This window comes from Panthera leo, chromosome C1, assembly GCF_018350215.1.
Source record: "Panthera leo isolate Ple1 chromosome C1, P.leo_Ple1_pat1.1, whole genome shotgun sequence".
NCBI lineage: Eukaryota > Metazoa > Chordata > Mammalia > Carnivora > Felidae > Panthera > Panthera leo.
The window spans coordinates 134666260-134693396 of NC_056686.1; the positions used below are offsets into that span (position 1 = coordinate 134666260).

General features: G+C 43.9%; 1 protein-coding gene and 1 long non-coding RNA gene across 6 annotated transcripts in view; one reads left to right on the forward strand and one right to left on the reverse strand.

Moving 5' to 3' along the window:
• ZEB2 (zinc finger E-box binding homeobox 2) overlaps positions 1–13465 on the reverse strand; it is a 134608-nt gene extending 121143 nt beyond the window's left edge. The window contains exons 1-3 of one of the 5 annotated variants that reach the window (XM_042948692.1): positions 13422–13465; positions 13010–13278; positions 10282–10424 (exon numbers count right to left, since the gene is read on the reverse strand). In XM_042948692.1, the coding sequence (XP_042804626.1) occupies positions 10282–10333 (52 nt within the window). In that variant the 5' untranslated portion in view covers positions 10334–10424; positions 13010–13278; positions 13422–13465. The other 4 variants (XM_042948695.1, XM_042948696.1, XM_042948694.1 and 1 more) reach the window with 4 other exon arrangements.
• Positions 13466–16837: 3372 nt separating this feature from the next.
• On the forward strand, positions 16838–26921 carry LOC122226064. The gene is made up of 4 exons (XR_006205470.1): positions 16838–17313; positions 19217–19270; positions 25839–25896; positions 26397–26921. It is a non-coding gene; the product is annotated as an uncharacterized LOC122226064 (long non-coding RNA).
• The last annotated feature ends 216 nt before the right edge of the window (positions 26922–27137 follow it).

The window sequence follows — 27137 nt, forward strand, 5'->3', positions numbered from 1 at the left end:
GGTCTCCTCCAGTTTGAAGCAGAGTGTGTGTGGGTTTAGGTTGAAATAACACACAGCAACCCAGAAAGATGAATAACTGAAAACAGATTATATACAAGAGAACATGACATTTAAGCCCATGGATTACAGGAAAAGTGACCCGGGATCTTACTTTTATAGTAATGTTTTGGTTTTTTTTTTTGTTTTTGTTTTTTTTTAAAGGAAAGGTAACTTAAATGTGCACACGAGCCCTTCAGTATTGTCTTTTCATTCTAACAGTTCCTTCAAATCTCAGCCCCTCAACTCAGCTTACTAACAGAACTAAGTTTGTAAAAAAAAAAAAATCATAAATCATTATGACGATTACATTCCTCCACTGAAAAATGAAAGCAAAGTTCGGATCCTTCTCGAAATATTTGTTCCCCTTACATCCCTTACGTGTCCCCCCGATGCTTGCTCTTCCAAAGTCTGGTTTTCAGAAGAGCCCATATTAATTTCTAACCAAGACTCCAGCATCCACTGTAATGCACTGGGCTTTATTAGCTCTCAAATGTTCCTGGGTCACAAACACACAATATCAGATGAGACACTGACCATCTTCCTTCTCTCTTCAGCTCCTCTAACTTTCCTGTCAGGAGTCTGACAAAACACGCACAGTTACTGTTGCTGAAGGGAGACAAAGTTTAACTTCTGGGTTGGCAATCGGGGAATAATTCATGAGCAGATTTCTAGCAAATGATATGATTTGCTAAATTTTGGTCTTTGATTTATATTTATGTACTCCTGCTACTGTTAAGGTTTTGCCAACCTCAATTAGATCATGAATGAGATCATTTTAATTCAGCCCCCAAACTGTGACCTGACCATGGTCTGAAAGTGTTCAAAAAGTAATTTTAAGCCTCCCTTTGATTTGAAAAGGAATACTGCATGCTTGGTCGTTCATACAAATAACATAAAACTTAATTATTGGATGATTTGGCAAAGGACCTTCTTGCCAAACAACAGTCAATGCCAGCTACTGTGATGCTGGCTATGCCCGGGCCCCCGAGCACACAGCCCCCTGTATACAGCATTTGTTCATTGTGTCTCAGGGCAAGATGCTTTCAAATAGGATTCGTGGATCTGGGAGGCAGGGTGCAACTCGAAGGGTGTACCATATTTATAACTCCAGTTAAAAAATGCTGTCTCACCTAGAAGGGAAGTAGATCTGCGCTGTCAAATCACCAGGAGGCTGTGACAAAGGGAGCTTGCAGCCTGACACACGGTGTAACAACATAGCAAACACCTTTAATCCTGTCATGTCTCATACCCTTTACTTTCTCACACATTTGTGGCTGCTTGAACGTTGACACCTACACTCTTTTTCGAAACTAAATAAGGCAATCTTATTTAAGCCCAAATGCAACACCTGTAAAGTTATTCTTGTGCCCAGCAAAAAATAACCATTAACTCCTTCCTCTTATAAATGCCTCTCTGCTTGCCTTGGCAAGTCTCACGTTGGTAACAGTCGGCCTGAGGCCCTGACTCTGAGGTTCACATGACCTTCCGAGCTCCGAAAGATAGGCAACACTTCCCCCTAGAAAAGATGCGAGGGCTGCGATAGTGTCACTGTCCCAACTGGCCTCTTACAGCTTTTTGAGCTGAAGCCCCTTTCTTCATCACAAACTTCTGGTGTCTTTTATAGTATGGAGAGAGGCCCCAGCTGCTTCATTCCCTCTAGCTACCATAGTCTAATATTTTAAAAGCTGGAAATGAAAATAGCTTTTCTAAAGATATTTCCTGGAATTTTTAATGTGCTGCCTTGATTCCTTTTTTTTTCTTGCCAATTATAAACCACCATTTGGAGGGCTTATGAGCAATGTAAGTCCACCTCATCTAATTAAACCACATTGTTTTAAAAGCTTGAACAGTTTTCATGTCTACAAGACTTGTCTGAATATTAAACTGCTAGAACCAGAATTCTGAGTGTCTTTGGAGAGCCAGGATTTTATCTGCTGAGTGCAAAGGGCCAGGCACTCAAAGAGTTAAGGAGTGTTCCCGCATTGCTGGGTAGGTTAATATCACAGCTGCCTGGTAAAGCATTATCCCGGTACCTCACTTAACAAAAGCCTCCTTTTGCAAACAGACTCCCACTTTCCCCCCAAGTGTCCAAAGGTGTTTACTGAAGTAAATCTGCCTAAATCCTTCATTGCTTGGGTCATGGGGGTGGATAGGAGGGGTGGAAGGTGTAGGGATAATCTCTTTTTGTAAATTCTGTAAATCTTCTGGGAAAAAGAAAAAAAAATCAGGAATCTCTGTCACATGCTCATGTACAACTTCTAATATCTCTGCTAGTTTTGCTCTTATAAGTGAAATCCGCACCGTGGCTATAAGAACAGCCCCCATTTCCAATTATTCACTCGAAGCGATTGCACTTCTAAACTTGTGTGTGTGCGCGTGTGCGCGTGCGCGCACGCGCATTATGTACTTAATCTATCTGTTGAAAAACTGTTGGTATCTAAAACTGGTTTCAGAAAGGAAAAAAAAAAAAGACAAGGCAGTTTAGAAGCAAGATAATGTAGCTGAAAAGTTGTCACGAGAGCTTTCTGCTCTTGCTGTGGTCTCGTTCCGATACCATTAACTGCATGTTACTTTTGCATGTTGAAAATGGAGGCAAATAACACAGTAAAACCTGACAGGTCCGCCTGCAAGGGTTTAAACAGTTCCCAGTAAGAAGGAGCCCTTGAGGCATAAACTTTCTCTCTCAGGAGAACGTGAATACCACCAACCCCTCCCTACAAATCTTGAAGCATCCAGTTTGAGATACAAAAAGGCTGTCATCTCACAAATGTTAAACATACTAAAAAAATCTGAAAAAAAAGTATGAAGAAGGTGTGAAAAACGTGGCACTTTACAGCCCTCAAAGCTTTTTAAAATAGAACAACTTTTCCCCCTAAAATTCTTTTCAGAGAATTTTTTTTTTCCTTTTTGGCTCATTTGAGAGTTTCTTTCTTGGCTTTTTTCCCCTTTCATTTGAAAATATGAATTATCATAAAAAGTCAGGGGAAAAAATGGGAAAGTCTTTTCCAGTTTTCCTGAAGATTTATCAGCGTGTTCAGGCTGGGTGTAAGCACTTCTCCCTTTTTCTCTGGGCCAGACACCCATCTCTGAAACCAGAGCAGGGCCTTGGGAGACTTTATCCCTTCTCTCCTCCAGAGCAGCCTCCAGCTGCGCACCACCCCCCCCCCCCCCCCCAGTGCCCTTACCTCCCTGGTCTGATGGTAAACAATAAGTAAAGCCAAATAGTAGGCAGCACTCAAGATGGGAAGTCCACACACCTGACCCCAAGTCTAACAGGCTTCTGAGGGAGAATTTGATCCCTCTCTGACACTTTTTACCTCAAGTGTTGAGCGGGTGGCCATGAATAGTACAGACATGCCATCTTGTAACACTATATGCCTGTCAGGAGGGACAAGGCCTGGTCAAGCATCAACTATATAAGGCTGGTAACCAGGGAAAGCCCAACAAACAGCCACAAACACCTAAGTTATTTTACTCAGCTACTACCCTCGGCCTCTCTCTTCTCTCTCCTCTCTCTCTCTCTCTCTCTCTCTCTCTCTTTCTTTTCATCTTGGCTTTCTGTGGCAGAATGCAAATGGAGCCTGCCGGCGGTGAAAGGGCTGAATTGTGATTAAGAAGAAGAAGAGCTCCTTTCTTTGTTCTCCCCTCAGGGATGTTTACTGGGAGAGACACAGCGGATCAGATATGAAAGGCATTCAGGTCAGCATTGATGTGAGCGAAAGTGAAATCATACCTAAGGCATTCAAAAGACCGCCGTGTCAGGGGTTCAGCTAACGGTGCAGCTACTGTGCGTGTCTTCCCGGAGAGGCAAAAATCTTTTCACAGACTAGCGATTTTTTCTCCCTAATTTACTACAAAATTATTAAAGTTTCCCCACCCTATTTACCTCCTACCAGATGACACAAGAGTTAGTATTTTCTCTCCTTATGGACCACACGCGAAATCAGACCAACTTCTAATAACTGTATTACCTTAATGAACCAGCAAGGCACCATCTGAACTGTGAAATCTTTCCTTTTTTAAGCAGATGTATTCATGTGTGATACATATATGCATAATATGTAGGGGAGAACTGAATGAAGAGAAAAGCCAAAAACACACACATGGATGGCTTTTCCTCTCACTTTTCTCAGAGGAAACACAAGACAACACACACACACACACACACACACGCACACACACACACACAGTATAAAAACAATACAGAACACCTTAAAACGAAATTCTTTATTTACTTTGTAACTACTAGTTACACTTTTCCTGAGAGTTTTCACTCTGACAGGACTGTCACCCAAGATAAAAGTGGCACATAGCTATTAAGGCAAAGACTTCCATAGAGTCTTCTGATTATTACTGCTTTCCTTTTTAAAAAATGCTTGATGAAATACTTGGATCTTACTTTTTAAAAGTTTACACTCCCCACAGCCCAAATAGTCATTCAATAGGTTTTCCAAGTGGTAAGCTGACGCTGTTGGTATAAACAGAGCTATGTAAATATACACAAAATTCACAAATCACAGCAAACATACAAATAATGGGGAGGTGCCTAGATGTTTCAAGGCTTAAAAATGAAAAGGAAAATCACATTTCATCTTCCAATTGCTAAAGAAAGAAAAGAAATTGGGAGGGGGGAAGAGGACTATATTTATTGGTTTTAAATCATCCTTCCCTCTGCTCTGAATTATTTTTTTCAACCCTCACATCTTGGCGAAAAAGCATATTTGAGCTTATGTTAACATCTGCTTTTGTGGTGACATTTAATTCTGTATATTTTCAACTAGTGTTTCTGCATCACAGATTTTCCTCCTTTATTTCTTTGCTCTAAAAAGACAACCAAAGAGCAATCAAAAAGGTGTCTGACTTGGCCATTCAGACAATTGCCCCCTTGTGGGAATGCGGGAATGAATGGTACAGTGGACACCCCAGCACCATTGACGTTATAAACATGTAAATGAAACACATTAGGGCAGACAATCAATTGTCTGTGAGCATTGCAAACCTGCACTCCCTCTCTCTGTGACAGGCACAAAATAGTGTCTACCTTGGGAAGCCACGGTGCTGGAGAGGAAAAGGACAAAGAGTTCCCTTTCACACAGAAGAAAATGCACCTTAAAAGCCTTGGAAGAATGCAGATGACAAAAACTGTTGTAGGGAAAAGAATCTCCCACATCTTAGAATAAACGCGGCACTGCTAGAGAGCTGGCCACACCGTCCTTCCCTACCTTCAGGGTAGACATACATTTTCCCAAGGAAATATACTTAACACGGCATTAGGGGCTTCAAGAACCTCTTGGAATTTTCTTTACTTTGAGCAAATTAAGCCACCAAGGAGGGAAGCATCGCATACATGTGACATAGCAGTTTGGCAGGGAACTTTAATCTTGGCTTTATTCAAATCATATTCGGAAATAAATGCTTGAAGACATGAATTTGTTTTTATTTGGCAACAGAAGAACAATGTAAAGTTTAAAATCCTTAGCCCGCCCTTACCCCTGGTGGAGCGTCCCACTGTGGGTGCCAGCAGGCTAGTGGCTCTGCTACGAAAGCAGGCATGTTTCTGCCCCAGTGGACTTAGTTTTCCCAAACCGAAATAAAACAAATAGATCAGTCTAGATACATAGCCCCCAGTCCTGTGTGTGTGCAGCATGACGAAACTTGCACGGAGATCTCCACAGAGAGAAAAGGATGGAGATAGCTATCTTTGGAGTGCCCTCAGTACTGGTACCTGCCACACCAACTGCCTTTGAGTGCTTTGAGAATCAGCAAAACCAGTCTCCCTATAAACTCATCAACCCTGTGAAGCAAGCTACTTGCAAAAGATTTCCCTACTTGCAAAGATAACCAAGTTTGAAGCGATTGTAATCCGAGGGAAACTTCCCTGCCTCAGTGTGTACTAAGGGGCTCTGACTCCAGGCAGCCCCAGCCCAACTTCACCTCTCGGAGAGGACAGACAGGAGCCACATCCTTGAGAAGGGGCTCAATGCATTTCTTTCCCTTTTTACTTAAGCATCTCTGAAACGGAAGCAACTTCTCCGTCCTCCGCTGCCTCTAAGCATCACCACCAGCGCCTCCACTCCCTTTAAGGAAGTGGTAAGGAGAGAGGGCTTATCTTAAAAAAGGATAATCATTTCTGCTCATCTGATTGCTTCTCCCCTAGGGTCCAAAGCCCTGAAAACATCCAACTTTATCCCTTGTCTTTACCACTGGAAATCAGAGACCAGAGGCATTTGTAAATATCTCCCCCGCCCCCCCACACAATCCCCAACCCTTTAACTGAAAGTTTGAAGACAAATCAAATTTAACTTTTTTTTCTTTCCTTCTTTCTTCCATTTCCTTTCCCCCTCCACTCCTAATTCAGTTTTCATTTAAAAGACGGCTTCACTCCCTTCTCTGAAGCAAGCAGTTTCCAGATTTGATCTTTGTCACAACCTGCATGTGTATGTGCGATTTCTCAGAGGCTGATGCTGGAAGGCAGTGGGCTGGGGAGGCTGGCCCATCTTCCAGGCTCCTCAGGAGGCAGGAGGGAAGCCGGAGCATCCCCAGGAGCCGAAGCCCCAATCAGGGGCTAAAGCAACAAACTTTGCAAGTTACAACCCCGGCCGCGCCAGTGGTAGGCAACAGCCGGGCATCTCTCGCTCCAAGTGCTCATTTCTGTCTCCAAGGCTGTGTGGAGATAGTGGGGTATAATCAGGGGGATGGAAAAGGGGGGGGCTGGGTTTCCCCCCTCCTCTCCAGCTTCAGTGAAAGTGTTACAAAGTGAGTCAGGCGACTGAAGATCATCTGACTGAACTTTCTTGAAACTGACACACATTCTTGTCTGCCGGCAACTTGCTTTTTGCCTCCTTCCCCTCACCCCTCTCCCCCTTTCCTCCTGCACATCTTATTTTCTGGGAAGAGATTTCATCCTTTCCATGTGGGGGAAAGGAGACTGTCAGCTATGGATTAATTTGGCCCTGGCACTGTCTTTGCCAAGCATCTTGCTGGCCTGAGAATCTTGAAGGCTGGATTTTAGATTCTTGTTTCTCTCTTTGCACATTTATTACCCTCAAACTGCCTCCTTCTCCTTTGCTTTTTAATAATTGTGTACAGCATCGTCTTCTAACTCACGTTCTTGACCAGCCTTTCAAACACACACACACACACACACACACACACACACACACACACACAATTGCTTTACATGTTTTTTCTTCTTGTCGCCTCCGTCTATATATACATTGTTGACTTCATTAAAATTATATAAAGTGCCATTCTAGTTTCCTGGATGACCATCTTTTGTTTTTTCCTTGCAGCTTCTTACTTCTGTGATTAGTATTGCCATTATTCCTTTCCAGGAATTTCTATATGATTTTGATAAGCATCATCATATTTAGTGTTATCAGCAAAGACACAAGCTCAAAAGTGACATCTTTTCCATGAATCCAGGAAAGAAGAAAAATCCACTCAGTTCAGATAAATCCTGGCAATTCCCAAAGGGAAAGGCATTGGATGTGTGCTTGATGAGAAAGAAAATGAAAACGGGGGAAGAAAACTCTTCTACCTGCTTCTCTAAACCAGGGCATTTTGCTCAGTCAGATTAAACCCAAGGAAAAACACTGACAAGTAACTAATTCACAGCATGTTTTACACAGATTATTCGGAAAGAGAGACAGGTAGTAAAAGTTAGAGAAGCTGTAAGCAATGGAAGGCTTGCTGGTAAGTATGCAAGGTCTGAGATAAATGCCTCAAAATTTGCAATTCAACTTTCCATTTCGGAGTGTTGAGGCTTCTCCCAAGTTACTAGTTGGGCGGAGGGGATATGGTTGCAGTGTCCACAGCTGAGCACCTCCCTGGCACTCTGTTTCACCTGCGAAGCCCCCAGCAGGCCTTCCTCTCTGCCAACCCCCACCCCTCAGGGTTCCCAGGAAGCCTGGAGCCTTCTGTTTCCCCAGACCTGGGCTCTGGCCTGACCTCACTGCCGGGGCCAGGCTGGTCATCGGTGGCAAAATCCCGAAGGGGGTGGGAGGAGGCAGGAAAGCAGAAACAAACATTCTAAATAGTCTCTTCTGCAAAAGAACACTTCTGGGAACCTTGCTTTATATCTCATTCTCTTTTCTCTCAGAAAAAAAAAAAAAAAATGACTGTTTAACATAAGAAAAAAAAGCCTCCTTGACACAAAGCTTTTGTTATCCAGTTGATCAGCACCGTGCTTTAGATACTTGTAAGAGGGGGAAAAAAGCCCCACAACAGACATTGATTTTAGAAAATCAATAACCAACATTTAATAAAAGGAACAGAGGAAACACAAGAGAGGAGAGGGGGACATTAGGTATAATTTTAGTGTCTACTAAATTACCCAGAGATGGGGAAGGGGAGGTCTCCTGTGTAAGGACCACCTTAAATAATGCCAGATACCAGAATGAAGAAAAAAATTAAATTAAGAGAGAGAGAGACAGAGACAGAGACAGAGACAGAGAGGGAGAGGGAGAGGGAGAGGGAGAGGGAGAGGGAGAGGAAGAGGAGAGACTGACTTAAAAAGAGGCAGCCTGAACTGGATCTTGGGGAAGCAGCTCAGAATATATTATTGTACTTGTTTTTTTTTTTTTTTTTTTTTTTTTTTGTAATACTAAGCCAAGCAAATAGATCAAAGGCAGCACAAAGGGAAAAGGCAGGATAACGTAACGAACAGTTTCTGACTAAAATTCCTCTATCACTCCCCCATATGGCTCGACACCTCCACCACAACAAGCAAAAGATACACACACACACACACACACACACACACACACACACACACACACCCTAGAGAGGCAGAGACAGAGAGAGAAGCATCATTTGTCTCTAATCAAAATTCTCTCGTCTTTGTGTTTTCTCTCCCTCCAGCACCCCACACTGCGCCCCCGGCCGCCCCCTCCCTGCGCCGCGCAGCTCCGGGGCAGGCCGGGGGCGCGCACAATTGTCCTCTCTAGAGGAAAGTTGCTCCAAGTGGGCCGGGCGGTCCCCGAGAGGTGCGGGCTGCATTTGCGGGAGGCCGGAGGCCGGGCTGGCGCCGCGTCCCCACGTCCGGCTCCGGAGCGTCAGCGCGGCCCCGCGCCGGGTGATAAAGCTGAGATCGAAGGGAGCGAGAAGTTTCCTTTCCCAGTCTGAGCTGGCGCTAGTTCGCTTGTTTGTTTTGGGGGGTTGGTTTTTTTCTTTTCAAACTCAGTATCCTCTGTCAGCTACCCCCGGCACCCTCTCCGGTCCCCAGCTCTCTCCCCTCCCCCAGGCTCCTTCTGCGCTCTTGCCAATCACTTTTCTCTTTTATTCCCACGATTTTGTTCGGGGGTAATACCTAGGGGGTCGATCTCTCTCTCTCTCTCTCTCTCTCTCTCTCTCCCCCCTTCTCTTCATCCCTTCTTTGCCTTTCTCCAAGACGGACTTTATTAACAGCCACCCCTTTAATCTCCCACCTCTGGTCGGTGTGTCCCTCTCGCACCCCCATCTCCTTCCTCCTTCCTGACTCAGCTTGGATAACGGGCTCCTCCTGACCATGTAGAAAACTGCCCAGAAAAGTCTCCCTGCTCTCCGCGATTCCGCCAGTCCCCGGCGTGGGGCCAGAGCCCGCTGGAGAGGAACCACCCACCCCCGAGCCCGCGCCGACCCCGCCGGACCCCGCGCAGGGCCGGCCGGGTCCCTCCCACCCGAGGTCGGGGCGCGCCCGGCCGGGCCCCGCTGCCCGCGGACCGTTACTTGGCGTACGGAGAGGCGGCCGCGACACTCCGGCAAGAAACTTTAAGCCTCGCGGAGGCGCAGCCCCAGGCCCCCTCTCCCGCCCTCGCAGTTCCTCCGCCACCCCCGCCCCCCGCCCCGGGATCCTGCACGACCTGGCGCCCGGGCCCCCGCCCTGCCCTCGCCGGACGCTCCCGCAGCCCGGCCAGGGGACCCGGCGGACCGGGCGCCAGCGGAGCGAGAGGCGGAGGCAAAGGGAGGGCGGAGGCGGGGGCACGAGGGGGCGGCGGGGGTGGGGGCGCGGGGCCCCCGCCGGACCCCGGGGCTCGGAGCCCCCCGGCGCCCCGCGCTCACTTTGCCCGGCACTTCCCCAACTCCCCGGGTCCAGTCGCCGCGCGCGCCGGGCTGCGGCGCCGGCCACGGAGAGAGGCTCGCCCGCGAGCCCCGGGCGCCGCCGCCGCCGCCGCCTCGGCTCCCTTTCCCTTTCCCCCGCCTTCTCCCCGGGTCTCCAGCCGCGGAGTGGCCCGGAAAAGTTTGGTTCGGGCCGCTTCTTACCGTTTTTTCCTCCTGGGATTGGCTTGTTTGCGCCTCTTGCACCGGGGGCCATCCGCCATGATCGGCTGCTTCATTGATAAGAGCGGATCAGATGGCAGTTCGCATGGACTCGGCGCCCTGCTTCGGCAGCACGCAGGCTCGATCTAGCAACCAAACACAGCGACAATGTGGGCATCGCCCGCGCCCATTGAAACGCGCGCGGGCCGCCCAGGGGAGCCGGGCCAGGGCCCCGGCGAGCACCCATCCGCGCCCCCCAACGCCAAAGCGAAACTTCGGCGGCCCCCTCCCCGCCCCCCACCCCCAGCCTTGGCCCCGAGGCGCTTTGTGTTTGTTACTGTTTGCTGTGTTGCACCCGCGAGGGGATCAGAGAGACAAGAATTACATCTTCAAAATGAGTCATAACTCCTGACCGTATGAGGGAATGCACACGGCGGTACAGTAAGGCTGCTTGACTCAGGGCTAGGCGGACCCTTTCCTCGGAAAAGTCCTCAGCCCGGCTCGGGAACTTGGGGTGAGGCGAGGCTTTCTTTCGCTCTCATCTTGTCTCACCCCCCCCCCCACCCCCCACAACCCCATTCCCCAGAGGAAACAAACAAACAAACAACGCGAAGCAGCCCCCGGATGAAGCACACTCGGGCAAATTGATAATAGTAATTATAGGAAGCCCACTCGCCCCGCGCCCCCTCCCCTCCCCTTTTGGAGTTTATCGAGGCACTGTCTCTGCCTCCCCCCAGTCCCCCGCCCCCAAATTAAGATTTCCCGTTTCACGCCGAAATAAGAAGTATAATTATAAGCCTCTTTGGACACCGTCGCTTCCCACCCCCCCCACCTCCCCCCCCCCCCGCCACTTTGACAATATTTACTTAAGTATTTTTCCCCCACCTCATTCACACACATGCTCCCCCACACTGGTTCCCTTAAATAGTTCCAGTAGAATTTTTTTTTAATCCCCTCAAGAAAGGAAAGAGAAAGTCCAACCGCTACGGCAATACTTTTAAGCTCTACTAAATGATCGTATCCTTTCTGGCTTCGAAACTTTTGTACCTAAAAATCGAGAGAGGCGCTGCATTTTTTCAGCTGAAACTGTCAAAACTTGGAGAAGGGGAACCTCGGAGGCAGGCAGGAGAGGAGGAGAATCCCGAAAACTCGGTGGAGGTTGGGAAGATGCTGTGCCTCGAGGATTAGTTTAAACAGGGGCTATAAAAGATGTAACAGATGCAAACTGTAACACAAGGGCCATTAACCCTTTCTCTGCCGAGCACACTCAGTCCCCACGCCCCGCACCTATTGTCTCCCGTGCTAGAAGCTTTGCAGAAAACCTGGAAAGTGAGTATCAGTTTCCAGACATTCGCTGAGAGGGGAGGGGGGCAGAGAGAAGGGGAAGTGGATGATTTAGAAAGCACCTTGAATTCAACCTAGGCATAGGGAGTGACTTTTATGTTTGACACGTTTTGTCATTTCTTGGCGTTCTATTGATTTGAAATGGTTGGGGAAAATCCTGAAATAAGGGAACGGTCACACAAGTGTCTGGGATGAAACAGCTGGCCTGTCTGTATTCATGCTGAGACTTACACACGATTGCATATAAATACATGTTTAATAAAGTAAGCTGCTAGTTTTATGAGCGTGTGTGTATGTGTGTGTGTGTGTGTGTGAGAGAGAGAGAGAGAGAGAGAGAGAGAGAGAGAGGACATTTGTGCTGTAAACTTTATCTTTGCCTGTTATTTCTAACTCTGGAGTTAGTAATCTTGCCTTCATCATTATAGGGGGAGCATGTAAAATACATAAGTAGGTGGGAGATAAACACATTCATGTTAGCCGGGCTCATCACTGTTCCTGGGAACTTCTGTTATCTCTCTCGACTTTTCAGTGCCAAAGTATGGAATGGGATATGTGTGTGCATGTGTCTCCTGCTAAATCCATGTCTATATTACTCTGCCATTTAAAATACAATTTCAAAAGTTATCCTTAATTTTAAAACTCTGATATCCTGACAGCAGCTTTCTTCCCAGCTGTAGTGACCCCCCCCCCCCCAACACACACACACTTTGGTAAACGACTCGAGTTCCATGAGGACTTTCACTTCTTTATTTATCATCACAGAAGTGAGGTGTTACTTCACATACATACACACACAAAGAATAAAATAAAGAAATGAAACTCGCTAAGCAGACAAAAACAGGCAACTTTCTGCTTAGAAAACAGCCTTCTCGGGTGGGAGAGGATGCACTGCCATATCTAAGAGAAAGACTTGCCCCTGAATTTGGTAGGTTTGTATCGATCAAGTTTTGTAATTATTCACAGGTATTTGCCAAGTTTTAATTGCTGAATACAATGAATTGGCACTAGATGCAAAAATAGAGCAGAATCTCTCCCCTTGAAGAGTTTTCATTCCACCATATAGTTCTCAATAAAACTTTTCCTAGGCTGGGTAGCAAAAGGCACCTTTGGTTACCTGAATGGACAGGTACAGGGCAAATTATTTGGGGGAGGAAAAAAGAAGAGAAAAGGAAAGAGAGAGTGCCGGAGAGCCAGAGAAATCAAAGAAGTCACTCTTGGGAAAAGCTTGCCATAAAGGAGCTAAACCCACCTGAAATTCCTGCCCACAGACACTCCTTCTCACTTCAGACTCACATCCCCACTTAAAAGGAGAAAAATCATAAAAGGAGGGTGGGGGATGACCATACCAAAAGGGAATAAAAAGAGAGAAAAGGGGAAAAAAACCTACCTGCGAAGTCTTGTTTGTAGTTTTGGCCAGAAATGGTGAGAAGAAAAAGCATGAAGAAGCCGCGAAGTGTGGGGGAGAAAAAGGTGGAAGCGAAGAAACAGCTCCCGGAGCAAACTGTACAAAACCTCGCCAAGAGTGTCGGGAGGCAGGACCGTTATTCCTGCGGAGCAGGTTAGAACTGATCTCTTTCGGCCACTCCAGGAAACACAAACCTGGGGACGGACTGACGTGTTACGCCTCTTCTAATGACATTTTTTTCTTTTTCTTTTCTGTAGGAGAGAGAGGAGAGACCCTGAAACACGCGCCACCTATCTTTGTGGGGAGGGATAATTGAAGCGCCCTGAGCGTGAGCATCATGTGAAAACGTGATCGCCAAGTTTCTCTCTGGGAAAGGATCTGGGATAGATTATACCTTGAAGTCTCCGCAAACGCTTTAGTGGAAGAAATGAAATTCCACCTCCCTCCCTTCCTCTCTCCCTCCCTCTCGCCTCCCTCCCTCCCTCCCTCTCTTCTCCACGCCCCCCCCCCCCCCCCCCCCCCCCCCCGTCAAGCCTTTGGCATCATTATCCTCATCACTAAATCCTAACAGAGTACAGGGCGGAAAACGGTGCACACCATTCACAGAACTGGAGAACTCTAAGGGGCGAAAGTTAAAGGGAAAGATCCCGGGTCCTTAATCCAGATCGCCTCTTCTTATACAGATATTTCTAATGGCCAGATTTGAGATGCACATTAAGTTGTGTGGATTTCTCAGCACGTCTTCTGGAACTAAATTCTTTGCCCTTTTTCTTCTTTTATTTTATTTTTTTTCTTTTTAGATGGCAGAGCCAGAAAAAAAAAATGCTGCATGTGAACTACATCTTAGGGTGTGTGTGCTGGGGTGTGTGTATGATGAATTTCTGGATTGGATCTCAATGGTAAAAAGTAGTTTGGCATTTTTAAAAAGGGTCTCTAAGTAAATTAACATAGAGTGCTGGGTTGACTGATCTCTGAATCTCTCCACATCTCACGGAGACCTCACTACAAAGTGAGGGAGTGTGTGTAGGAGGAAAAGGAGAAAGGCCATAGAGGGACTTAGCAGGGAAGGAAGAGTATGATATTAAACGGCATGGGGTCTAAGTTTTGGAGTATATATTTTTCTGATATTGCAATTAAAGTAAAATTAAAAAGAAAAGACTCCACCTTTGCTCTGAAGGGATTGGTTATGTAAATATGGAAGGGATTTCCTGGAGAATACAGCTTTCTACTGTATGGTTAATTAAATAATCACTCAAAAGCTTCCAACGTGACGCTTCTGTCGTAATCCAATCAGGTTACATAGGTCCTAAACAAGAAAGATATTTTCCACATCTGGAAGTCAGCAATTTAGCAAGTACTGCACATTATTAACCGATTCAGAGCCCACTTCCCAGGGGAATTTTTTTTGAAGTTTAAGTGTTCTTAACCAATGCTCTGCTGTTTTGTTAATCAAAAAGCTGGTTTACACTGCACGTAATTGGAACTAATATAGAAGTAAATAAAGACAGCCAAATTTGAGGATGCTGAGCACAGGCATTTATCGGAAAAGGAAGAAATCTCTTAGCCTCCAATGGTTCAGGCTCAATTTCTTAAAGAACTGTGAGACTTTTTTTTTTTTTTTTTCTTAAGAGTGAAAGTGCTTGGGAACCTCAGAGCACAAAATAAACTTCCAGTCCCAACAGCCTTTGGACTTCCTTGCAAAGGTAAAGGTGGTGGTGTCAGGAGGATTAAACCACCTCACCACCAGTTTTTCTGCTTTAATATTGTTCAGTGTCACAGCCCTCTGTTTTCCGTCTGATGAAATCTGAAACAAATAATACCCTGATCCAACACTAGACTTTTACTTATATTAAGATAAACTGCTTTGAATTGTGCTTTGAATGTGTGCCTAAAGCAAGACTTTGAATGCAGGAGTCACTTGCAATTGCACGCAGAGGAGGGAAAAGCCACCACTTGGGTTGCCACATCCATAGTCCCAGAGGTGCAAGTCTTTCTATTTTGCATATTTGGGGGGAGGGAAATAACCATCTAGCATGACCACAGCCACTTCTTACTTTAAGATGAAAAAAAGTAAATTTTCACAGTTGTTTACAGAATCATCTCTTTCTTAACTTGATTCTTTATTACAATGAGAATAGCTACGTAAATTAATTTTCTCCCCCACACCATTACAGATAATTTACCTACAGAAGAGGAGCATTCAACATCATCATTCTAAAAGTGAATTGTAAAAAAAGAAAATTAATGATTTCCTATATGGGTTAGAAATATTTAAAATTTTAGTTTTACATTGCTTTTAATAGTACATATTTATATTAAATATATGTCTGACTTATCAAGTTCCTCCCCTGAGATTTAGCTGTATTATTAATGTCCTTTTTCTTCCTCTTCCCACTTCCCCCTCCTTTTTATTAAAAAAAAAAATGGAATCCAGCTTTCTCTAGAAGTTTGCTCTTCAGCCTCTCCTCTCCCATTCCCGTGGAAGAAGGATCCCACTGCAAAGGAGTGATTCCAGGCAAGACCCCACTGCTGGAGCCCAGGTAGTCCTTGGAGGGTTACAGTCTCAGACACACACTCACAGGCAAAAACCTCAGGTCAAAGGATCTAAGAGAAGGGCTAACAAATCACTTGTCTTTATTATGTATATTAGTGTCAGGTTACTTAGGATCTGACTTAAAAAAAAAAAAAAGACTGAAGTATTTCCATTAAAAACACCTAATCATCTGATTACTCTGGGCTCAGTAATTGTTCAAGTGGCAGGAGGCAGCCCCAACACTTAGCACTGGGAGTTCCGACTTTCAAGTATTTGGTTTGGGGTAAAAAAGCAATCTTTCAGGTTCCCATTAAGGTGTATGTTGGGATGAGGGCAAGGGAAGGGTCTCAGCGAGGGGTGAGCGCGCGGGCAGGTTGCCCCCCGCCCCTGCCTGGCACGCCCCTGGCACTCCCCTCCTCATTTGACCGAGAGTTCCCACCGACGCACTGGCGGGGAGACGGGAGGAAGCCGAATATAAATTTGTTCCGAACACTCCCTGAGTCCGAAGGCCAGGTCGGGGACAATGGTGATCGTGGGATCAGCGGGATGCAGGAGGGCTGGGCGCAGGGAAAAGTCGAGAGAGGACTGGTGCTTTCGTCTCCTCACACAGCAAAACAAGTCCTGCAAATGAATCGTTCCTTCCCGATCTTTCTTCCCCATTAATAATCCATTTCGAGATTAGCGCAGACGAAGGGGATTAAAACAACAGATACATGTAAATATGAAATAATATTGCAATCGACACTGGAGGGAGGAAAAACAATTCTTTAGGGTTTCTTTGAGTAAAATAAACTGCCTCCCTCAGGATTCCCTCCACCCAGTCAGGGTAAGAAGATGCACTTTTGTTTTCCAATTTCCTTCAGCCAGGACCTGGTGACGGTCCCCCTCTTCACCTCACAGTCTGTCAATTTCCTCAACTTTCACAGCAGATTCCACCACCCCCAACCCCCAAGCCCCCAGCTCCGCTTGCCGGCCCAGAAGCCCAAAGAGATACAATGTTTCTGCCCTTGAACACACAGGCTGTAGAAGGAATTCGAATTTGGCCACAGCTAATGATTTTTTTTTTTTAAAGCAAATTCTGTTTATTTTGTACCATGTGGAGAAAATTTAAAAAAAGGAAACTATTCTCGTTTTGAAAACGGAATTGATCTTTCATCTAGAGGAATTATTTCAACCCTGGGTTGTTACGCAGGAGGTGGGCAACTTCTTTTAGAGTTGCAAGCAAAGGGTGATAAAGGAGACCCCTGGATTGGGGTGTGTGTGGAGGGGGTGGGGGGGGGGCGGCAGGGGTCCAAGCCAAGCCAAACGGTTTTCTCACGTGCAAACTTGCAATCCAATCCATTCGGAGTTGAGCCTAGGATAGGAGGGGAAAATCTATTAAAAAAAAAAAAATCAGGAGCATCTCTCAGAGAAACCCTTTTCAACAAAATCAAGGACCAGAGAACCTCAGACCGACCCTAACGTTCCTGCTGTGAGGCCCGCGGGCTATGGAATCACGCACGTCACCTGGCCCCAGCAGGGCGGCCAGCTGAGGGGGTTCTTTTTATTTTATTTTCCTTTATTTTTTGAAGTTAAGGCTGAATCTCGGCTTCAGTGCTTTTGCCAACGTCTCCACTGACAGGAACCAGCAAACTTCAGGACTCAAATGAGCGTCTTAATTTATTGATGCAAAACAGGTCTGATTGTCGCCCCCAATTCTCGGCGCGCTCGGTCCCCCACGCCCCCAGCTTCGGTCCCTCCATTTGATCTCAGGGTAAGGCCCCGCCGAACGGGCGGAGGAGCACGTGGGGGGGAGGGGAGGGTCGGTCCCCGCCCGCCCTCCCCCGGACCTGTCCCCGCCCGCGAACCCCGCGACCCCCGCCCCGCCGCCGGGTCAGCTGACCTGGGTCGCTAGCTAGCTTGCTCCCCGCCCGCCGCCCCGTTTCCGGTCCCCGGGGTCCGCGAGCTGCGCAAGGAGCGGGAGCGGCCGCAGCCGGGAGGTGATGCTGGGGGCTGATTACCATGAGAAAGGCTGTGCCTGGAAAAGCCTCCTCCACGCGACTGTCAATCTCTCTAAGGGAGGGGGGGGGGGGGCGGGGACGGAAAGGGGCCCTGTAGGAGTCACCAGAAAACTTGGAGTAAGTTGGATGCGACGCAGGCCCGAGGAGGTGGCTTTCGCCTCAACTTGGAAGGCTGTGGCGTTAAGGGCGCGGACGCCAGCAGCCTCGCCAGGGAATTAAAAACTCAAAACCCTTCCTTTCCTCCCTCCTTCTTGCCCTCCTGTCAGCCCTCCCAGCCCTTTATCCTTATTTTCTTGAAATTCTTTCCCAATTGCATTTCCTACGTTCTCTTTTCTTTTGATCTGATTATCTTCCTTTTGCCATCTCTTGTTTTGTTTCTTAGCATCCCCTCCTCTCTCGCTCTGATTCTTTTGTGCCTCCTTTAAGGGTCCAGATTTATCATTTAGTTTTGAAAACACAGTGTTTAATATGTAATTAATCTACCAGCGGGAGGTCAGGGACGCCTTAACTAAAATAACTCCCTGGGTCATCAAGTTCACCAGGTGTCAGTGCCAAGTAAATCATAATCATAATCATAAATATAAATCAATAGCTTAGTAATCAAATGGTTTCTTATTCTGAATTGTATCAGCTCAAACTGACTTTTTAAAAGATACAACCTTCCTGGAAAAATTAATAAAATAGTTGACACAGGGAAATTATTGACAATTAAAACTGTGAAAAATTTTCATTTACAGTGATATTTTAGCAGTGCTTAATGGACTTTAGGAGTTATAATAGGTAATTTAAGGAAACTTAAACTGTGCTTTATCTTTTAATGTCTATTCACAAAGTGTAAAAAATTCCCAAGGCACTCTCCTCCCCACTCTCCTCTCTCCACTTCGGAGAGAAACATCATGTTTATTTTGTACTTGCTAAACACATTCACAACTTGAGTTGTTGGGTTGGTTTCTTGGCCAGGTTGACCCCTTCCCTGGCAGGTGAGTGAGCATGGGGCCGTGTAGGTCATGAATGTGGCTATGTTTTTTGTTTTCCTTATTTTTTTTTGCTTTTTGTTCATTTTGAGCACATTTGTTGTTACTTATTAAAATTCAGAGTTTGCACTTGTTTACAATTTGTTTACTTTGTTGCATTTTTAAAACTTGTTAGAAGTCAATTGAACATGTATATTAAGCCCCTTTTTAGGCCAAGAAAAATGAAGATGCATTAGAAAGATGCCTTTTATGCTTCATAATTATTAATTGACATTTTATGATGAATAATTAATCATTTGAATAATTTTGGTATCTCTGATCTGAACACATATTTGCATATCTAATGCTTGATTTTAACTGTGTTTTTTTAAAAAGAATTCATTCTCTCAGGACAAAGAAACAAAGTAACATTCTAATGTAAAATTTCTCTTTAACATTTGTGTAAGTTCATTGAATTGTATTATTCTTTCTAGATATCCATAAAACTTCTTAACAATTTGTAAACCACTTATGTAGCAATCACATACAAACATGTGACAAAACTACAATTAATTAGGAAAAACAATGCCCTATGTAAAATCAATTCGCTGTCCTCCCCAAATGCAGAGATGTGCACTAATTATGCACCATATTTTCATACTGGGATTTGATCATTGAACTTCTCGGTTGTCTATTTATACAGGTCAAAAGTGGATCATTGAGGCAGTTGACAAATAATTAAGACGTGGTACTTAAGGTAATTTTACATTATTTTTTTTTACTTATTAGTATGTGCACTGGTGTAAAGTTATTTCAAAATGATCATGCAAATATATCCCTGGAATTTGTATATCCCTGTGTCAGTTGAAGTTCAAAGTATCTATTTTGGATACTAACAGTGCAGATGATTACCTGTATGATTACAGGCAATTTTCTCTAAATTTGTCTGCTTATCAACAATGTGGGTACATTAATAGTGTTCATTCCTTAGGGCTTTTATTGAGAATTCAATGAAGTAATACATGAAACGTCATTATGGTGTAGCTTTATTGTTATAATGAAAAATTGAAAAAATAATGTGGAACATACAGATCAATTAAAGACAGTATAAATTAATTTTGACTACCAAAAACAACTATTTAACTTTTAGTATCATTCATAATTTTCCTATTGAGAGATGAGTACTATGTCATTAAAGTGAAGAAATAAAATGGAAAACATCATAAGATTTATGGCTGGTTTATGATTCTTTAGACCTGTTCAAAGGATGTGTAGCCACAGACGTGAGAATAAATACAGTATTTCTTTATTATGTTAGTTCAGCAGTTAATTTATTGTATTCAAGATGGTCATAATTTGGTTATAAATATCAGACTTCTTTTAATCCAAGTGTTTAAGCTTGAAGTTTCTCGTGTTCTTTAGTAACACGAGTAATACTGTCTTTGAGTGTAAGGGTTAAATGTGCAAAAGCTCAGAAGCGGTCTTGAGTAAGAATTGTGAGAAAAAAAAAAAAAGGCAAACTTACAAATTTGGAGACCAGGAATTTGGCTGTCAGACGGTTATTTGCTGTCAGACCATTCATAATGAACTGAACATTCCCTTTTGGAATTGTAGTTATCCTGGGGTTTGTGCTAATTCCAAGTACCTATAGTGGGGGAGAAAATCAGTTTATTAAATGGAAAATGAAATTCCCTAGCCTCTTAAATATCCACAAGGCCAGATTTTCTTTTTGATGCAAAAGCTGAAAAATCAATGCAAATGCTAAGGGGAAAAAAAAACTATTGCGATTTTTAATCCCAACACCGATGGCTTTTTGTTGTTGTTGTTTTCTCTGACTCCTCAAAACACTGAAAGTGTCCCTTAATTGTTTCCTGTCTCTAAGGACCCATTCCGTGCTCCTCATAGGTCAAAGCCACCAAAAGGGCCATTTGGACATCAGACTAGGGGCTCAGAGTGACCTGTACCTTTTACTTTTTCCCTTTTTGAAGGGAAATGGGACCAGCAATTGTTTGTACCTACAGATTGTCTGGTGACCTGGAAATAGCTTCATACTGCTTTGTGGTCTTCTTTAATAGTCCTTATTCTGTTAAGAGGTCAAAGTTATAAACTTTGTACTCTACTCAGTTCTAATGTACTATTCGGGGGTGATTTTTTTTTTTTTTCAGTTATTTCAGATACTTAAATGTAAAAACCTTCTTCTCAAAAATGATCTTCTTCATGATAATCACAACTATGAAATGGTAATAGCTAAGGAAAAAAACCCAAACCTGCTTCTCTATGCCTGGCAGTTTTAGATGTGACCTAGAGAGAATTGATGACTTTCTCTAGAATTTAAGTGTCTGGTTCTGTGTGGACCTTTGAATGTGTCAGGTCCATCTTCGTGGCCAAGGCCAGGCACATCTCACTCAGTATCATCTCACCTTTCGAGATATACTTCTGAACCGCTTGTGCCCACCCACCCTGCGCCCTGCATTATGATCGACTTCCAATCTTCCTGGATGAGTGGGTTAGTCCTTGTGTTTCCACGTATGGCTTATTTTGCCTTTTGGACCTAAATGAGCTTCGGCTCATTTTTCTAGTTACAACGTTGGCTCAAGTCAAACACTCAGGTCAAATGCTTTCTCTAGCTTTGTTGTCTGTTGCTTCACAGTTCAGTTCGGTCTTCTCTCCAGGACCCCCAGCTCAGGGAAAGCTCCCATGCGTGGGTCCCTTCTGGCTCACCCTGACCCCAGTGTTGCGCCGAAGCACAGGACAAGTCAGTGATGAAGATCATGAATAGTTTTTATTTTCTGTACAATTTCTTTTGTCACTTGTTGAGTGCAAACTGAACATCAATGTATTTGACACTAGCTTCTTTATATTCTCCTCAATGATAGCATATTATAAAGGCAAAGATACAAATGTTGAAATTAGATGAATTGGATTTGATTTCATGCATTTTGTGTACTAATTATATATTGAGAACAAGATATTAAACCCCTGTGAACCTCATTTTAAAAATGAGCAAAAGAGGGGCACCTGGCTGGCTTGGTCAGTAGAGCAGGTGACTCTTGATCTCGGGGTTGTGAGTTCGAGCCTCATGTTGGGCATAGAGATCAATTAAGAAAAATAAAAAGAGCAAAAGAACACTTAGATTTAAGCTAGTTGTGGTGAAAAAAAAATAACAATATATGTAAAATGTCTGATTCAGGACAGGCATATCAGTACATAGGAAAATCTGGGACCTATCAATACATAGGAATTCCTGGGTAGCTCAGTCTGTTGAGTGACTTCTGATAGTGGCTCAGGTCACGATCTTGCGATCATGGGTTTGAGCCCCACATTGGGCTCTGTGCTGAGCTGCTGAATGCAGAGCCTGCTTGGGATTCTCTCTCCCTCTCTCTCTGACCCTCCCCCACATGTGCACACATTCTCTCTCTCGAAATAAAACAAACATTTAAAAAATACAGAGGAGTTTTTTCCCATGAATTACCTGAAAAACATGAAGTTAAGTTATAAAAAAGTAGAGTAGATGTAGCATATGCTTAATTATTATTATAATTATTTTATTGTTATTTAATTGTTTTAACTATCTTATGATTTACTAGGAATTATTTAACTGGTTCTTTCATTGTACAGAAATCAATGGTCACTGATAACAAAGTTAGAAAACTACCATGGAATTTCTCAATTTGTAGTGGGAAAGGTCAGGTGTTCATGATAATAAACATCACGATACTAGCCCCTGAGACTCCATTTTTCACATGGCCATTTGTCATTGTAAGGAAAAATATTTTCCCACCTCATTCTCTCCGTATGACCTGGCATGGGAGGAAGTAGTCTTGTAGCCAGTTTAGCATGGCCAGGAAGTATCAGAGATCCTATTTGTGCTAGGTAAAAAGAAGAGGCTCTTAACACCGTCCAAAGCTCTTTACTGACCCTCATCCAAACTTCGGAAGATTGAAGGGATTGCGGAGTGGGTAGAAGGGATGTAATAGCACTGAGAAATTTTCCTGCAATATCTTCTTCCCATCCCCCCCAGTCAAGTGCTGAAACATCTACCTAAAAAAATGAAAATAAAAGTAAGACTACGTATGTAGCGCAGACATTGCTTCACTCTCCTGCCTGTAAATCTGGGAGTAGGGTTGTGTCAGCAGGCCCTGGCATGATCTACTGTGTATGTGACTTTTCTACCCCATGCCCTAGAAAGGAGGGCGTCAGGGGAGGACTGGGCCGTGGACACAGGGACAGAGCATATTTTTCTAGTGGTTCTACTACTGTGCAAACCAGGCTTCTTTCTCTCTCTCTGGAACTGACTTTGACACACACACACACACACACACACACACACACACACACACACACACAGTCTGTTCCTATTAGGTTTTTCCTTGGCCATTGTGGAACCGTAAGTATGGCTCCTGTGGCAAAGGGGTATTTTTTCTGGGTTGAGGGAAGCTGGTATTTCTATTGTTCTTGGCACATGGCTAGTACCCTTCTAGACAAGAGGGACAGAACAAAACTGAATGTTCACAGAAAATTCTTGGCCTTTCAAAACAAGAAGGAAAAATTAAAACCTCATTCTTTTAAAGCTTAATTTATCTATCTCATAAGTATTTGGAATTTCAGTTTAGAGAAATCAGCATGATCCTGAGGTGTATTATTACCTACTATCATCTGGCATTTATATAGGATATTGAAAAGTTATTTACAATAGTTTGCCATGGTCATTAGGTAAAGATGATCTCTACTTCTACTAGGGAGGGTTCTTGTGTGCTTGAGGAGAATGTTCAGGATTGGGTGAAGTATGTTTTGCAATTTGAAATCACTTTGAACTTTGGATTTGGGGCAAAGTAATGTGTTTTATGATACTGAAGCAAAACTATCACTTGGAAAATTTTTTGAAGTTTATTTTGAGAGAGAGAGAGTGAGGGAGCAGGGGAGAGGCAGAGAGAGAAAATCCCAAGCAGGCTCTGCACTATCAGCATAGAACCTGACATGGGGCTCGAACTCATAAACGGTGAGATAATGACCTGAGCTCAAATCAAAAATTGGCTGCTTACCCAACTGAGCCACCCAGGCACCCCATCACTTGGAAATTTTTAATCGTTGCTTCACTTAGGATCTTTAAACAGTAATTTATTTGACAAAGGAAGATGATCTACCCCTGATGTATCTTTCCCGATCCCCTAAGACAGTGCCTGTTATATAGTAAATATTTGTTGTCTTTTGTGGAATCTGCCGTTCATTAAAAAGCTTTAAAGGGAAGTAAAGTGAGCTCCTGTTTCACACTTGTAACGGCTTGAGATGAGCACGAGCATAGATGAGGGTAGCAGGCGGGGACCATGGACACTTAGACTCACACACTTCCTTTTTATCAAGTTAGGCTGGCTTATTTCCCTTCCGCTGTATCAGCTTTACACGTGGCCTCAGATAAACGAAGGAGCATATGCAGAATTATGTGTATATATTTGTCTTTCTCTTTAAATGGCTCTGATGAGCCTTCTCGTGGTTGATTTTTAAGTAAATATATTAAAATTTAATAAGAGGTTTGCTCTGAAAAAGGAAAGAAATCATAAGGAGGAAATGGACCGGACTAGTACAAGTATGATTTGCTTATGCCGCCAAGTGTGAAGTTGCACTTGAGAATAAATGATCTCCTCACCTGCTAACACCACACAAGAGCTGAAGAAGGAAAACAAAGAAGGTGTAGGGTTGTGTTTTGTTTCTCCTTTAAGTAAACGAACAGGCTCCATCAGCACAGGGGTAGATGATTTTCCTGCCAGGAGTTTCATTTTCACGTAGAACAGTAACTAGTTGCTCAAAAGTCCAGAGGTGAAAAGTATGAGCCCTATTTACAATGCTTTGCTTCTCCAGTACCCTTCCCTCTCTCTTCTTCCTTCCCCTTCAGGTCCTATTTCTCAGGGCCCTCACCTCCCCTTACCCTTGTTTTGGTGTTCTCTGCTGAGAGGAAAAACTATCTTCCAAAGTTAGCCTTGTCCACAGCCTTCAACAGGCTTAGCTTTTTAAATAATAAGCTATGATGCTAAGATTAGAAATTTCCACTATATTGCAGAAAACTGCCCAGAGGAAACAGAATGCTTACGTGAAATATTATAAGGAAGGCCAGTTCAATACTATTGCTGTCTGCCTTGTGCCTAGCATAGAGCTTGGTGGCTGAGAGGTTCTGAATAATGTCTGCCGAATGAATGGATGCTTGCATGCATGAATACTGTATAAAAAAAGCCAGACGTAAGACAACAGATGCCATTTGTGCCACATGGCAAATAGGAGTTAAAAGGTATTAACGTAGGCACAAAAATCACCTGTGGTCATAAACAGGAGTCTGGCATTATTTTCGAGTGTTGAGTATTTTATTTCCAAAATGAAATACTGAAATCATTTGCCAAGCAATAGAGATATAACAGTCCCTCAGTCACTCACTTGCAAAGGAAATTTTCAATACAAATAAAGTCATACATATTTATACTAGGGTAATTCAAAATAACTTCCTCACATAAGCACTGCTACGTTCAAATAAAATCTTGCCAACACTTCTGAGTACATTGCTTTAAGAAAAAAAAAATGCTCCCTGTAGCGTCCGAACTATTTAAAAATCTTGCCAGCTTCTTCAACATACATCAGTTATCTCTCTTTAAATCACTGACAAGAATTTAAAAACTGCTTCATCAGAACAACTGTTACCCTTTCTCATACTCTAGTTAGAACCTGATCTTCTAAAAAAGACCATATTTACAGCTTCTTTTGAAATTTTGAAACCATTTGGCTGATATGTTTTTGCTACATTTTCTTTCCCTGATTTAATTACTGGGGACATTTGCATGAAAACAGGAGGACAGAGACATAAGATTTTTGTCTTATGAGTTCATCTGTTTCTGATGCTTATTCCCCACCTGAGATCAGTGTTTGTTTTATTATAATTGGGAATCCAGGAGCAAGATTAGAAACGAAGTTGTTGGAAATGAAATAAAGTTCAGAAATAGGGATATGGGAGGCTAAGAGATTGTGGATGGTATGATAATGAATTTTCTTCTAGGTTACTTATTTAAGAATAGTCCTCAAGTCAGTGACATATGGCGTGTTATTGAAAAGGTTAAAAAACCAAGGAGCTTAAGGAACTGGGTTGTTTGTGCTTCCCTAAGAAAACCACACTCAGGTAGCCACTACTCTGTCATAGATGCTAAGAAGCATCGGAGAAAATAGTGAAGGAGGCGAACCCAGGTCATATAGGAAGTCTAGACATGGCCATCGGAAGTGAGGAAGGAGATAAAGCCGAATGGCCCACTAATTCTGACCACCTTGCAAATGCTTGTGATTTTTCACAGGAGAATCAGAGAAGACTATCAGGAGGAATTCAGAACATCTTCACCTGGATTTTCATGGGTATGTAGAAATGTACATGGTCAGAGCTGAAGGGATAATCTAACTTTTGACTTTCTCCTATATTCTGCAGCTTATTGAAGGGCACAACTGTCCATCCCAAGTCTTCCAAGCCCAAATCCTGGGGTGACTTTTAACTCCTTTTTAAAATTTTTTTAAAAGTTTATTTATTTTTGAGAAAGGGAGAGAGAGAATGCATGAGTGAGGGAGGGGGGAGAGAGAGAGGGAAGGAGGGAGAGAATCCATGCTGTCAGCAACAGGAGCCCTCTGTGGGCTTAGACCCACGAACTGTGAGATTGTGATCTGAGCCGAAATCAAGAGCCAGACGCTTAACCCGCTAAGCCACCCAGGTGCCCCTTGACTCTTTTCTTAAAAAAAAAAAAAAAAAAAAAAAAAATCCATATTTAATGAGTCAGCAAATGCTAACGATCTTACCTCCACAAGTTCCTGACATGTGCTCACGTTTCCCAAATCCTCCACACTTTCATCTTACCCTATTTCAGGTACTCGTCATCTCTTTCCTGGAACGCTGTGCCCACCTCCCGACTGGCTTTCCTGTTTCCAGTCTTTCCTCCCTCGTATCTATTCTCCATCACCGGTATGAGTCATTGATCTGCAACAACATCTTTCTGACTGTGTCACCACTGAGCCTACAAACCATCAGCAGTTCCCAATGACATGACTGTGGTATTCCTCAAATTCAGCGAACCTCAGAGATGGACCCCTGAGGGTGGGTGTTTAAATATTTATGAATATTGTTTTGAAATGATAACCTTTCAATTAAACTTTGTACCTCTTCCACAGTTTTGGATAAAATCGAGAATCAAGAAACCGGGCCAGTTTAATCCTGCCTGTCCCCACGGTTTGAATACTGCAGCATTTCTTATGCCTATGCCATAAACCACAGGTTCTTTAGCCAAGCACATGAGGCTCTCTTGGGTGGAACACATTCTCTTCTTCATTTTCGTCTCCTGCCAATCTTCAAAGGGCACATTACCCTTTTGTACTATTGCTTGTATTTCCCCTTAAACAAGCCATATTATTTCCAATGTTAGGGCCTTTGCACCTATGCTTTTTACTGGGAGTATTCTCTCCTTTCCCTTCATGTGGCTGACTTGAGCGTTCATTCTTTAACTCAGCTCACATGTCATCTCCTCCTAGAAGTCTGAGGCTGGCTCTTCTGTGTCCTCACAGCACTTCACACTCTGCACTGCTGTGTTGCCTTTATGCGTCTTCTTTCAACT